The sequence below is a fragment of the Pollachius pollachius genome (assembly GCF_949987615.1).
Source record: "Pollachius pollachius genome assembly, chromosome: 11".
Classification (NCBI taxonomy): domain Eukaryota; kingdom Metazoa; phylum Chordata; class Actinopteri; order Gadiformes; family Gadidae; genus Pollachius; species Pollachius pollachius.
Window position 1 is genome coordinate 6,050,877 of NC_136944.1, and position 14,413 is coordinate 6,065,289.

General features: G+C 46.3%; 1 protein-coding gene across 2 annotated transcripts in view; it reads left to right on the plus strand.

The window, feature by feature from the left end:
- rarab (retinoic acid receptor, alpha b) overlaps window positions 1-12,563 on the plus strand; it is a 20,787-nt gene extending 8,224 nt beyond the window's left edge. The window contains exons 2-9 of one of the 2 annotated variants that reach the window (XM_079745624.1): window positions 3,699-3,853; window positions 5,035-5,176; window positions 6,064-6,224; window positions 6,781-6,957; window positions 7,763-7,967; window positions 8,258-8,325; window positions 8,805-8,895; window positions 9,333-12,563. In XM_079745624.1, coding sequence (XP_079601750.1) covers window positions 3,699-3,853; window positions 5,035-5,176; window positions 6,064-6,224; window positions 6,781-6,957; window positions 7,763-7,967; window positions 8,258-8,325; window positions 8,805-8,895; window positions 9,333-9,625 — 1,292 coding nt within the window. In that variant the 3' untranslated portion in view covers window positions 9,626-12,563. The remainder of the gene's footprint in view (window positions 1-3,698; window positions 3,854-5,034; window positions 5,177-6,063; window positions 6,225-6,780; window positions 6,958-7,762; window positions 7,968-8,257; window positions 8,326-8,804; window positions 8,896-9,332) is intronic. The other variant, XM_079745625.1, reaches the window with a different exon arrangement.
- Window positions 12,564-14,413: the final 1,850 nt, after the last annotated feature.

Genomic DNA, 14,413 nt, shown 5'->3' on the forward strand with positions numbered 1-14,413 from the left:
GAAAGGTTTATGATGGTATAATGGTACATGGTTTTCCACGAGATGTAGTGGCCATGCGTCATAGCTCCGAATTGCATGTGATAAAGACAGGAGAACACCCTTATGACAAACAGCCTTAAGTACTCATGTAATACACTTTATGTCAAAGTAAACAAAGTAATAAGAAAGTCAACATAGTTTCGCCAAAGTCAAAGTTCTCCTGTTACAGCAGCTGTCTCACAGCAATACTCTAGTATTAGTATTAAAAGTATTAAAAGTATGCCGTGTCAATTCTAACAAATTACACTTAAAGTAGAACCGTGTGATTTTCAACCTTCACCTTGGGTTCAAGGGACCAATGCGGACAACAATCTCTGAGATTGGTCAAGAAATGAGCAAGAACGCTGCAGCAGTGATCTGGGAAAACGGCCTACAATGTAATCCTTTGGGGGCAATAGCAGTGTGTCAATGCACATCCTCTACAAGCGCTTGTTTTTGCCATTGAAAGGCTTGGACTATATTCTATCATTGTGGAAAGGATCCCTACAGAGAAAGACTACTGGTTTCTTAACCTTATCGCTTGATCACGGTCTGTTTATCATTGTTTCCAACCTTGCTCAAGAAACACGTCTCTGACAAACAGAGCAGTCTGTGAATCTTCCCCTCCTCTTTCTGCTCTACGCTCTGAGTCGGAACATGGTCATGCGCGGGATGGAGGATTATGGAAGGCCTCTTCCCGCAGAGAGGAAGGCTGGACGAATTCATTAATAGAACCAATCCGGAGTTAACGGATCTGTATCAGGGACGACAGGAATACTGAAAAACTCTAATTGATACACAGTCTAGTACTCAAGTATTTGTGTTTGTCTCCCATCTAATTGCATTTAAGTTGGGCTATTGTTCAGGGCAGAGTACTTTGTGATCCGTCTCTTGTGTTGTTCTGCTGCCCGACCGTCTCCATAGCAGGTTAGGGTTAGGGTTAGGGTTAGGGTTATACACCGCGAGATACACACAGGGTCTCATAACGGTGATCAAGTCTGAAGTTGCCTGCCTCACAAAGCTTTAATTCAGAGCGTGAATATCTGTTGAATAGTAAATATCAAATTCTGTCGAAAATAAAGTCATTTTTAACGTTGCTAGCTTGTTTGAAGAGGCAATTCAGTCAAATGTGCTTTTGAACGGACTGAAGTAAAGTATGGTGCCCCAGGACAGAATTACATGCCAACGTACAAGTAGGTCAGAATCGTACTCTAAGTGTAATTTCCCTCAGACGCCCTATGTGCTCTTTCATAACATAAATAAGCAATGTCAAAGGAGGTCGGCGGATTACGGAGCGATTAGGACAGAATTGTGAGGACAGACACACTGGGAGGGTCCGTCTCCACCCTTAAGACGCAACTGAGGAAATAAGGAAACTTGGGTGGGGGGGAAGCTAAGACTCGGTCGTGTTTTGATGACACAGTCAGAAGTTTCGCTGGAAGTCTCTCTGCATTTTAAACAGGGAAATTATTACACAACAGCTCTCCCTGGTCGGCTAGGAACACACACACCTACACACACACACACACACACACACATACATAGTGTCTGGGCCTTGCAGTCCCAGAGATGGAAGTCAAGCACTGCACATTGTCCGATGTGTGAATGTGAGTGTGTGTTCAGATGTGGTCTTGCGTGTCCTGTGTTAATGTATATCTGTGTGTCCTTGTGAGTTTTTCTTTCCCGTTGTTATGTTTGCATGTGTGTGAGTGTGTGTGTGTTTAGATGTTTTTGTGTGTGCCTATACATAATGCATTGTGCCTTGGTGGTTTCATTGAAATCACAAGGTTACTGGCTTTGTCTTACACTGTGTATTCAAACCGTCAAAGACACACACACACACACGGTCCTTATGTGCACAAACACTTGAGCATGCTCAGCTCACGATGCGATTTGACCCGAGATATTCTTGCGAGTTCTTTGTTTAGTTCATCCCTCCACCATATTCCATCCCAGTTAGCCTCCGTTAATCCACCTTTACCGCTCCCTCGGCCTTCCTCCCGCTTGCTCGTTCTCCCTCTCTCTCTCTCTCTCTCTCTCTCTCTCCCTCTTTCTCTGTATCCTTTTCTCGCTCTCTCTCCCTCCCTCTCTCTCTCTCTCTCTCTCTCGCTCCCTCTCTCTCTGTATCATTTTCTCTCTCTCCCTCTCTCTCTGTATCCTTTTCTCTCTCTGTCTCTCTCTCTCTCTGTGTCTCCCTCTCTCTCTCTCTCTCTGTCTCTCTATCTGTCTCTCTCCCTCTTTGTCGCTCCCTTTCTCTGCGTCTCTCTCCGTCTCTCTCCCTCTCTTTCTGCCTCCTTCTCTCTCTGACTCTCTACCTCGTTCTTTTTATGTAATGTTCCGCCACCTCCCCCTCTCTCCTCTGACTACACCACCGTATTCTCCTATGTCTTCTCTATCAATTTCAATTCAAAGGAGCTCGGACTGTCTCCGCTTCTTTCCCCGGATGTGGCCGATGTCCATGTGTACAGAAACGGAGAGATTGGTCAAGTCGCTATGACTTATTGAGTGTCTTCCTCCTTGGCGCTTGTGTGATCTATGGCCGCCTGCCTCCTGTCCTCGCCCTGTATTTCGCAAAAGCACCTCTGCGTGTTATTGCTTCACCCGTATCGCAGCGGTACTAGCGTGACTTTCCTTTGACCTCATGGAACTCAAAAACACGGCTGATAACGTTAAACCTCAGGCCCGGACGCTGCCAAGTTCACTGAAATCCTTGGAGTGAGATTTGAGCGGCGCGTTTGTTTGGGGCCCGTTCAGGGTTGCCAAAATGCGCTAAAGACACGACTACTTACACCAATTTCATCCGTTTTATAAAATCTAATCCTTGCCCAAACCGTAACAGAAGGTACAGGTGGTCAATGATCACTATTGTATGTGGTGTGTGACTTTATGTGTGACGCTTTGAGCAAGACCGGACCTAAGTCAGAGTTGCAGGTTGCAGCATTGTTTCATCAGATTTCAAGGAGCTATGCACGGTTCTAACCCAGGCTTGGGCGCGGATGCATGATTACATACGAGCTTGTGACATTGAAAGGGTTTGCGAAATTGCGGGTAATTGGAGTGAGAAATAGGAGGTGTGGCGTGAGAGCATGTGAAGTCTGACTCTCACACTCGATTCTTGTTGTCCGCTCTGCTCTCATAACATAACCAAACAAGCCAATGCTAATGCAGATTTGTGTACCTACTGATCAGTACTTTGCTTTTTAAAAGGTGATGTGTGCACACTAAAGAGTCAGTGAATCCAAAGCTAAAGAGAGCTGGGTTGCTGTTATCTGCCTCAACAGCGAACGCATACACAGCCATTTGTTACACCAGTCGTTTTTCCCAACCTCAAAGTAGCATACGTGCAGACCACCATGCAAAGGAAAGCTGCCATTGTTTTGCGTGTCAAGTGACATTACACCTGGCATTACATTTCATCCAATAACGTAAAAATACATCAATGTGCTTCAATGTGATTCAGTTGAACCTTTATGACCAGAACATACATTGACTTATGTGCGGCTCAACTCGCGTACGGTCGTGCTGTTTATCCAGTCGGGTGTTCCAGAACCGAGTAAATCGCTGCAGTCAGAATGCCACACTGCGGCTTTAGGTTTCAGCCCAATGTTTGGTTCCTCTCTGAGGCGCTCCACATTGTAACTTGTGTGTCCCCCCCCCCCCCCCTCCCCCTTTGACTGTAGCAGTGGAGACGGGGAGCACCAGCTCGGGCGAGGACCTCCTGGTGCCCAGTCCCTCCTCCCCGCCCCCCCCGCCCCGGGTCTACAAGCCCTGCTTCGTGTGCCAGGACAAGTCGTCAGGATACCACTACGGGGTCAGCGCCTGTGAAGGCTGCAAGGTGGGCCCCGTCGCACTCTGAGTGTGTGTGTGTGTGTGTGTGTGTACGTGTGTGTTTGTGTGTGTGTGTACGTGTCTGTGTGTGTGTGTGTGTGTGTGTGTACGTGTGTGTTTGTGTGTGTGTGTACGTGTCTGTGTGTGTGTGTGGACGTGTGTGTGTGTGTGTGTTTGTGTGTGTGTTTTTTTTGTTTACATGCAAGTAAAGGCATGTATGAGAGAGAGAGAGAGAGAGAGAGAGAGAGAGAGAGAGAGACCTCTTGGTTTAGAGGTCAGTACCTTCCTGGTGCCTTCTCGTGCTTTCTTAGCCTGCTAAGCTTCTTTACTTTGATCAGCTCTGTGTACTCGCGCACACACGCACACACACACACACACACACACGCACACACAGTACTTACACAACTAGCCATCCAAACAATGATGTATTTGCGGTGTGCGTGTGTGTGTGTGTGTGCATTTGTGCGACTCAATTGAGGTCAATGTGAGGGCTCATTATCCCTTACATAAAGCAGCATATACACATATGTGAGTAAATATATATATATATATATATATATATATATATATATATATATATATATATATATATATATATATATATATATGTCTGTGTATATATATAAATATGTGTGTGTATATATATATGCACACACACATATATATATATAATATATATACGTATATATGTATATCAATGTAAATAAATGTATAAATATGTTCATATATATATATGTTCTATGTATATTGGATCTCTCTCTCTCTCTCTCTCTCTCTTTCTTACAAACAAAATCCAAACAAATCAGAATGCGTTCCTAATGTGGACATGTAAATGATTCAGTGTAGCCTACAGTCAGTGTCCTGGCTGTAGGGTCTGGCTGTAGTGGTTGACTGTAGTGTCCTGGCTGTAGGGTCTGGCTGTAGTGGTTGACTGTAGTGTCCTGGCTGTAGGTTCCTGGCTGTAGTGGTTGACTGTAGTGTCCTGGCTGTAGGTTCCTTCTGTAGGGTCTGGCTGTAGTGGTTGACTGTAGTTTCCTGGCTGTAGTGTCTGACTGCAGTCAGTGTCCTGGCTGTAGGTTCCTTCTGTAGTGTCTGGCTGTAGTGTCTGATTGCGGTCAGTGTCTGGCTGTAGTGTCTGACTGTAGATTCCGGCTGTAGTGTCTGACTCCTCTCCTCTCCTCCTCCCAGGGCTTCTTCCGGCGCAGCATCCAGAAGAACATGGCGTACACGTGTCACCGGGAAAAGATGTGCGTCATCAACAAGGTGACCCGCAACCGGTGTCAGTCCTGCCGTCTGCAGAAGTGCCTCGACGTGGGCATGTCCAAGGAGTGTGAGTACCCTGGTCTTTCATAAATGTATACACAGATATATATATATATATATACATATATATACATACATACATATATATATATATATATACATATATTTATATATTGGAATATGTATGTATATACACACATATATATATACATATATTTATATATACATACATACGTACATACATACACATATATATATACAATATATATATGTATGTGTGTGTTTGTGTTAACCTGTGCCTACAGCCCCCTCTAGTGGATGTGAGGTGTCATTGGGTGTTGCTCAGCCAATGACAGTGCCATGCTCTGACCGAGAGGATTCCTATTAGTAAAACACACTACAGGCTGTTTTGGTGGGGTTTCCTTGCCATCCTAAACGAATACAATGCAAGCAAGTCGAGTAATTAACCAAAAAAGGCCTTCTTCTAGCCTGCGGTTGCTGTCAGCGGTCTTCTTCCATTACACTGCATCAACGGGGCTGCTGAACACAGAGAATTCCTGCGAATGTCCACTCCTGTTGATAAACAACCGCTTGATCCTCCCTTAAATAGCACACTCCCATTATTTACAGGCCCTCAAAACCCACCTTTTCAAGATCGCTTTCAGCACACAACCTCCTTCCCTTCTCTACACTCCCACCTTTTAACTATTCCTAGTCTAATATATCTATTTCAGTTTTCTAGCTACCTATTTTTATCCCATTTTATCTTTTGATTTATACACAGTATTATTAAATAATTGTATTCTGTGTTCACTCTGTCAAGCGACTCTGAGTATTTAGAAAGGCGCTGCGTAAGCTGAACGTATTAATACTAATATTATTATTAAATCATCACACACCAGCCATCGCCAGGCCTCTGACAGTGTGTCTCCCCCCCCCCCCCCCCCCCCCCAGCGGTGAGAAACGACCGGGCCAAGAAGAAGAAGGAGGAGAAGCGCGCCGAGCCGTCCGAGGTGTACGTCCTCACCGCCGAGGAGGAGAAGATGATCGAACGCGTCCGACGGGCGCACCAGGAGACCTTCCCCTCGCTCTGCCAGCTGGGGAAGTACACAACGGTGAGTGTGTGTGTGTGTGTGTGTGGATGTGTGTGTGTGTGTGTGTGTGTGTGTGTGTGTGTGTGTGTGTGTGTGTGTGTGGGTGTGTGTGTCTGTGTGTGTGTCTGTGTGTGTGTGCGCGTGTGTTCGGTCAGGCTTTAGTGCTTGGAAAGCATTTATATTTACATTTACATTGAGGGCATTTAGCAGAAAGCTTATTGTAGGTCGCTTATATCCAAAGCGACCTACAATAACTACATTTGTCAGAAGAAAGAGATACAACAATATTTCGCTGCCGGTTGAGTAAGGATGTTCATAGAACCAAGTGCCAAGCACTAACAATCACTTGGTTAACTCATTCCCTGTATACAACAAAGATAGCTAGGATAAGACGGTTCACGATGCTGAGTACTACATACAATAAGTGTGTACATTAAGTTCCAGGACGTACAACATTCAATAAGTGCGTAAGAGGGGTGTGGCGGGTCATGGAGGAGGCAATACAGAGTTCAGGTGAACTTTCAAGAGAATGTTCAACGGAAAGGAAGTCAACAGTGTCCCTGTCTGATCCTTTCAGAGTAACAGCGCGGAGCACCGTGTGGCTCTGGACGTCAACCTGTGGGACAAGTTCAGTGAGCTGTCCACCAAGTGCATCATCAAGACGGTGGAGTTCGCCAAGCAGCTGCCCGGCTTCACCACACTCACCATCGCCGACCAGATCACCCTGCTCAAGGCCGCCTGCCTGGACATCCTGGTAAGTGGGCCTCCCCTCTCTTTAAGCATCCGATGTTATTCGTTTGTTCTTGTTTTAATGGGTGGCAATGGGCTCAGGACGTAGAGCGGGTTGACTGGCTATCAGACGGTGGCCAGTTAGATCCCCGGCTACTCTAGCTGAGTGTTGAGGTGTCCCTGAGCAAGACACAACCCCAACTGCTCCCGACAAGCTGGCTGTCACCTTGCATGGTTTCTTTACCGTTGTTTAAGTGTCAACTGGATTAGCCGTGTTCTCGTTAAAGATGATCTAGTCATACTATAGAGGGGTTCGCCTTAGCTCAGGAGGTAGAGCCCTTGTAACCGGGAAGTTGCTAGTTCGATCCCCGGCTCAGTGTCGAGGTGTCCCTCGACACTTTGCTTGGCTGAACCGGGGATCGAACTAGCAACCTTCCAGACACCTCACGCTGACTGCTCCTGACGAGCTGGCTGTCGCCTTGCATGGTTGACTCCACCATCGATGTGTGAATGTGTGTCGCTTTAGATACAAGCGTCTGCTAAATGCCCTGAATGTAATCAGCTTTTATGCTAATTATGTTATAACCATGTGTTATGCTATGTTAAAGCCCTCTGCCTTGCTCACTATTCTATAACCATGAATGCTCACTAGGTAGTAGCCAGCTTCTACGCCAACTATGCATGAGCTAGCTTGGATCCATACTAGGCTTGAACCACCTTCCTCTAAGCAAACCATCTGCCATCTCCCGCTCATCCCATTCAAATGGCTCTTCCAGCGCCACTATCTGTCAGGTTTCTCCCACTTACCTCCTCAACCTGCCCCCCCCCAGATCCTGCGTATCTGCACGCGCTACACCCCGGACCAGGACACCATGACGTTCTCGGACGGCCTGACGCTGAACCGGACCCAGATGCACAACGCGGGCTTCGGGCCCCTCACCGACCTGGTGTTCAGCTTCGCCAGCCAGCTGCTCCCCCTGGAGATGGACGACGCCGAGACGGGCCTGCTCAGCGCCATCTGCCTGCTGTGCGGAGGTACGGCCGCTTCAGAGACAATCAGAGAAACAGCAGCATAGGTTATAAATGGTTTGATGAGCAGCTAATGTTCATTTTCGCCACCTTCCGATTAATTTGTGTGTGTGTTTGTGTCCGTGTCTGTTTCTGTGTGTGTGCATGTGTGTCTGTGTGTGTCTCTGGCTCTGTGTATGTGTCTGTGTCTCTGTCTCTGTGTGTCTGTGTCTGTGTGTGTCTGTCTGTGTGTGTGTATGTGTGTGTGTGTGTGTGTGTGTGTGTGTGTGTGCGTGTGTGTGTGTGTGTGTCTGCAGACCGACAGGACCTGGAGCAGTCCGATAAGGTGGACGTTCTTCAGGAGCCCTTGTTGGAGGCGCTGAAGGTAACACTCTGCATTGAACGGGCACTTAATGTACACACTTATGTTTACATTGTAATAGCACTTGGCATTGTGTAGCGTCCTATCCTAGCTATCTTTGTTGTGTACGGGGAATGGGTTAACCTAACAACTGTAAGTGCTTGCCTTGGTTCTATAAACATCCTTACTGTACCGACAGCGATATGTGGTTGTTTCTCTTTCTTCTGAGAAAATGTACATATTGTAAGTTGCTTTGGATGAAAGAGTCTTCTAAATACCCTAAATGAAAATGTAATAAAGGAAATTTCTGTGTATTTCACCCCTGAACAGACTTATATCTAACAGTAGCGTAAACAAGATGCTTAAGCAAGCCTCCAGCCTTGCATATAAAATGTGCTTGCCCCTGCAATGAAACACGCTACGTGTTATTGAAGTAGTGAGGTGATTGAACAGCCAGTGACAAGAAATCCTCCTAAAGCCCCGATCCTCTTCTGCCGTCGTAGATCTACGTGAGGAGGAGGAGACCGGACAAGCCCAGTATGTTCCCCAAGATGCTGATGAAGATCACCGACCTTCGGAGCATCAGCGTCAAGGGTAAGACACGCTTATATCACACCTTTCTGTGCGTTGATTGCGCAAACTTCAAAACACTCGCGCGAGTGTAGGAGGGAGGGGCTTACCCCTTGTGAACGCCAAAGTTCCTTTCCGCCAATTCCTTCCCAGCCATGGTCGAGATAACTCCCAGTACGAGTCGTTACTTGTTCTGGAAGTCCCAGAGACGTCGGAGTATCTGACGCAGTCTTTAAGATTCATAATATCATGCAGAGGCGCACACGGCTTTTAGCCTTGATATTATATATTATATTATATAGGTAATATATTATAGTATTAGATATTAAAGATCTCCGGGAGTCAGAAAACGGCAACAATCACTTGTGCCAGCGAGCCTTCACGGTTGGCCAATCAGCACACAGCGTCTGCCCCGGGCGTCACATGCTCAAGGGGTCTCTCTGCCCGTTTTTTCCCCCCAGGAGCGGAGCGGGTGATCACGCTGAAGATGGAGATCCCGGGCTCCATGCCGCCACTCATCCAAGAGATGCTGGAGAGCTCGGAGGGCCTGGACGGCCAGGGCACCGGGGGGGGCAAGGGGGCAGACGACGGGCTGGCGGGGGCCGGGGGCAAGAGGAGGAGGGGCAGGAAGGACCGGGACGCTGGGGACGCGCCCGTGAGCGGCGGCAGCACGGGCACGCCGTCGCCCGCCCCTTCCTCCTCCTCCTCCTCCTCCTCTTCCTCCTCCCCGTGCGCACCCTCCCCCGTCCCCTGAGAACACACCGCCCCACCCCCCACCCATCCACTTTGTCGGTCATCCAACCCTCCACACATCCATCCATCCTCCCACCACGGACCCCTGACGCCACCTCTACGTCCCTCCACGTGGCGGTGAAGCATGAGATGGGACCACCAGGCGCGGTGGTGGTTGTGCTAGCGGATAAAAGGGGCGGGGACCCACAGACGTCCCGCCCCTCTCCACTCATTGGTCCTCAAAGATTGCGCTAAGATCAGAGCGGTGCAACGGGAAAGCGTGTAAATACCCGGTTTAAACGGAAAGGATGAGACTGGCCGATTCCCGCCGTGACGTCCAGACACTGTAACACACACACACACCTCCATGCTTACCGAGACGGGTGGGAGAAGAACTAGGGTCTTTGGGTGAACGCGGACAGACCCAAGATGATATGATGGAGCGTCGGCCAAAAAGGCAAAACACTGAATTGTCCAGAAACGGAATGCAGCATCGATTCCCGACTCGGGACACTCTTAACGAGCAGCTGAACCATGAACCCCTGATAAAGTTCCCAAACTCACCAGCAGAAACCAACTTGTGGGTCGTATTGCGCTTTTGTTTTTATTCCTTCACAGAATTTAGGAAGTGGCCATCTTCTTAAAACGTTAATGTCCCGGTTTGAAACGGTGGCGGAGCCACGGTGATGCCACGGTGAAACCGATCTCAGTCAGGTACACAAGTTGTAAAGGGGAGGACCCGAACGGAACAGACCCCCACACGCCCCCCAGCCCCACCAGATGCTTGGCTCGTATGCGATGGCCGGACGAGTTGAATGTGCGGACGGATGTACCCTGCGGTTGTTTGGTTTTAAGAATGTGAGTTGCGGGGGACCGACTGAGACTCCTTCTTTCCACCTTGTCATGTGTTTTTGTTTTTTTTCAACGAGAAAAAATAAAAAGTGAGGAAGAGACGATGTAAAAAGACCTGTACAGTATATGAGTTTGTGGAAATTCTATTGTACATATTGGGTGGGGGGGGGGAGGGACGGCAGGCGACAGCTCAGTACGGTAGGCTGTCAGAATGGAGACCGATGATGCAGAGTTAGCATGTAGATATTTAGTAGATATATTATATAAATATATATAAATATATTCACCCCAGCACAGACACAATACTTCCTGTCACATAAACGTCACCAGCACCACAACACAACACCGAGACCCAAATCAACACACAAACCAAAACCAAATGTTGTCCCGAAACACCTACAGGGTGGTCTTACCTCTCAGACATTAAAAGGAATTAAAGAGGCGAAGAAAAGCTAAATAAGAGGCTTTTGTTTTCCTTCATCGCCACTGTTTTGTTAAATCAGAAAATAGCATTTAACCAGAAGTTTCTGTCCTCAAGGCCGTAAGGCTGACGACGTGCAGAGACGGTGTTAGCGTTAGCATTAGCACTACTGTGCCGCTACATTGCCAATATAGCCACAGCCTGGTTAGCACGTCACGTATCTCGCGGCTAGCAGGTTTTCTACATTGACGGGTGACTTGTGTTTGTATTGAGATTTATTGGGCATAATGACTTTGTGTGTTTGCCACTCACTAACTGCCATAGCATTTTCACACTAGCACACTTGTTGATACTTAGTTAGTAACTGTTTGCTGTTTTCTTTGTTTTTAATGTACAAGTCTTACAAGTGGGCAGAACCACACAGTGTTCAATGTGTGGTTCTCTGTGTGTCGCTTTCAAACTATCTGTGCTCACTGTGTGGGGCAACCTTATTTTTCTTCACTAGCCAGTTTGAACAGGTCACCAAGCCAAACTAACCCTGTATGTATTTTCTGATCTGTATTTTGCATGCCATGACGACATGACTAGAATATTATAATTTGTGGAAAAACATACAATCTTTGAATCATATTACCAACCACACATTTAGAGAAAAACGATGTCGAAAGCCTCCAAATGAAATAAAGTCACCATACATGTTCTCAGAGACTTTAAGGGAGAGAATGTACTTCCTGGGTCTTCAAGTGGGTATTGTGAAAGCATACTGGATGGTGCGGCCCTGGCTGCAGCTTCTAACCACAATACACTGGTCTGTTTTTCAATGAATTCGTTCAATCCGACCAAACTCTTGTTCTAAATATAAATGAGGAAAAACAGACATTATGAAATTTGTTCAAAGAGCATTTCGGGTTTTGTTTTTTTTATAAGGAAATATTTTTGATTTTAAACTTTACTACTGTCCTTAAATTCAAAAAAAAGAAAAACGCAAATGTCAAAGGAATATTAAATCAATGCCGGACCAAAGGTAACCCAGGTTACCAGTTAATTTCTAACACACACTGGTTTATATCACCAAAACACTAGAAGACTTACAACAACACTGCCTCATCTACTACTGCTCTGCCCAAATCTTTTCCTTGCAGGTCTGCGTTGGACAGTCCGTCTCAGTGGTTAAAACGAACGAAACAGCAAAGTTTGAAAAAGCGTATAATAACGATGGTGTCAATCTGGATCAGTGTGAATGTTGTAGGAGGAAGACAGACCAGCAAGCACAACAGTAAAATATACAACTGCTAACAAAAACGTGGTTTTGAAGCTTTCTTTAACACTTTCTAAATAGTGGCACCTCAAGGATATGTAAAATTGCAAGTTGTTTTTATTTCCACAATTCCCCCCCCCCCCCCGAGATTGATTTGTGTTTTTCACTGTTTTGGGAAACCAGACTTCATGTGTTTGATAAAAGACTTTGGTAAGCTACTGTCCAAACTAATTTTTTTATTGTTAAAAGTCTAACCACCAACATTCAGAAACACACCGAACGCACATTAAGAACAAAGCTGTTTTAGAATGGACCTGTCTGTACCTGCTGAAGAAAAGCGAAAAACGTTAAACCTTCTCAAGGAAAGTGGATGCACAACACAGCGTCAGGGTGCGTTGCTATTGTGATGTCTTAGAACTGAACTGAATAAATTACCTCACTGTGATTTTTAACAGCCTCTGGCTCTTTTTTTCTCATGGACTGATTTTATTTACATTCCCTAAGTGTATTTTCTATTTAATAAGACTTAATTTCACTAATGTTATAGCCAATAACTGGATCTATCAACAAACCACTTTCCTACCTGATAAATGATGAGTTAGGCCATACTCTGGAGACTGCATTTGTACTGCATGTCAACAACGACATTAAAAATAGTGTGTTGGTGGATGCAGATGTATAAAAGACAAGAAACTGCTCTTTTTTTGTAGATAACCACAAACGTTTGTGAAACTAACGCGTTTGTTTCACTATCGTGGCTAATGTTGGTAAACAGTGACACCAAGTGGAGCTGTAAGAAAGGGAGCTAAAAAAGGGGAAAGGGAGCTAAACTCAATTTAGCAATTGAGTTGCTAGATTCAGAATATTTTCAGACAACCCTTTATAATTCTTATTTTTCCTAAAAGCTCTACAGCTGATATAATTTATTCTTTAACTTTTAGCAACATTTGAGGGGTGACTCAAACACTACAACGCACCAGCTTTCCCTCTCAATGACACAAAACGATGTCCTCACTCGCAATACATGGTCCGTCCGCCTTGCTGCAGAAGTGTATTGAGATCAGAGTCAGTGTTGCCGGATTGGGCCAGATTTAACCGCACAATCTGCCCCAATCCGGCAACACTGTCAGCAGTAGTAATTGCTCGGTCTCCCCAGGAACCATTACTGGCTGACTGCATTCAGGCAGCAGTAGCATGTGTTTGACAAAAAAAAACCTACATCGTTTTGGTTAAATGATTTTAACTCCCGATTCTATAAAAGAAAACCCGGATTTAGAATTGATTCTGCTTATTAGCGTGAATGTAGCCTGGTTACCATACCGCGTTGAATTAGTTTTAAAGGTCCCATGACATGCCACCAGGTGTGGGTTGATTAGCCGTTACAAGCCGTTTTGGAAATCTGTCCCTTATGAAATCACAGGTGGGCCTCTCCACCTAGATGTGTGCTGGATAGGTCAGTCTACCAGCCTACATGGTGGACTGTAGCAAACGTTGCTCATCTATCCGTCACCCATCTAGGTGGACACGCCCACCTGTGATTTCATAAGGGACAGATTTCCAAAACGGCTTGTGACGGCTAATCAACCCACACCTGGAGGCATGTCATGGGACCTTTAAGTTAGATATTCAGTCCGGTTCCGGGCGTGACTTTATTGAGGCCCTCCCAGCGTTAGCGGCAGGAGAACTGTTAGCTCACCTCCCAGCATAGAAAGATAGAGTATAGATAGATACACCGAATAGATATCGCACTCGGCTTCTAATGGTGTGTTCCAGGTGCCTCGTACACCACCCGCACGAGCTGCAAAGGGGGAAATCTCCCATTTTTCTTGCGGTATTTCACGGAGGAACGCCCCTTTATGTCAGTCCCACGAGTAGCCTCCAGCTGCAGCCTCGGAGGCCGCGCACCGTGGTGGGGCAACGCACTGTGGTGGGGCAGCGCACTGTGGTGGGGCAACGCACCGTGGTGGGGCAACGCACTGTGGTGTTGGCCGGCTTTTTTCGGCTTTTTTCAGCGTTTTGCGTCACAGTCGATGTTGTTGGACTTATGGTGCATTTGTATATCCATTCTCTAGCTAATTGGCATATGTTTTTGGTAAGGGTAACCCCACACCATGTGAAGTCATTTTTTCGTTTCGGCACGTAGCCGTGTAATAAGTGGGATAAGTATAGAACGTCGCCGGTCATTATCGAAATTAAGCCCCTTCAGGGCGAAGCAAGACACACTTATTTTCCCGATAATGACCGGCGTTCTATACATTATCCCTTACTTATTTTACACG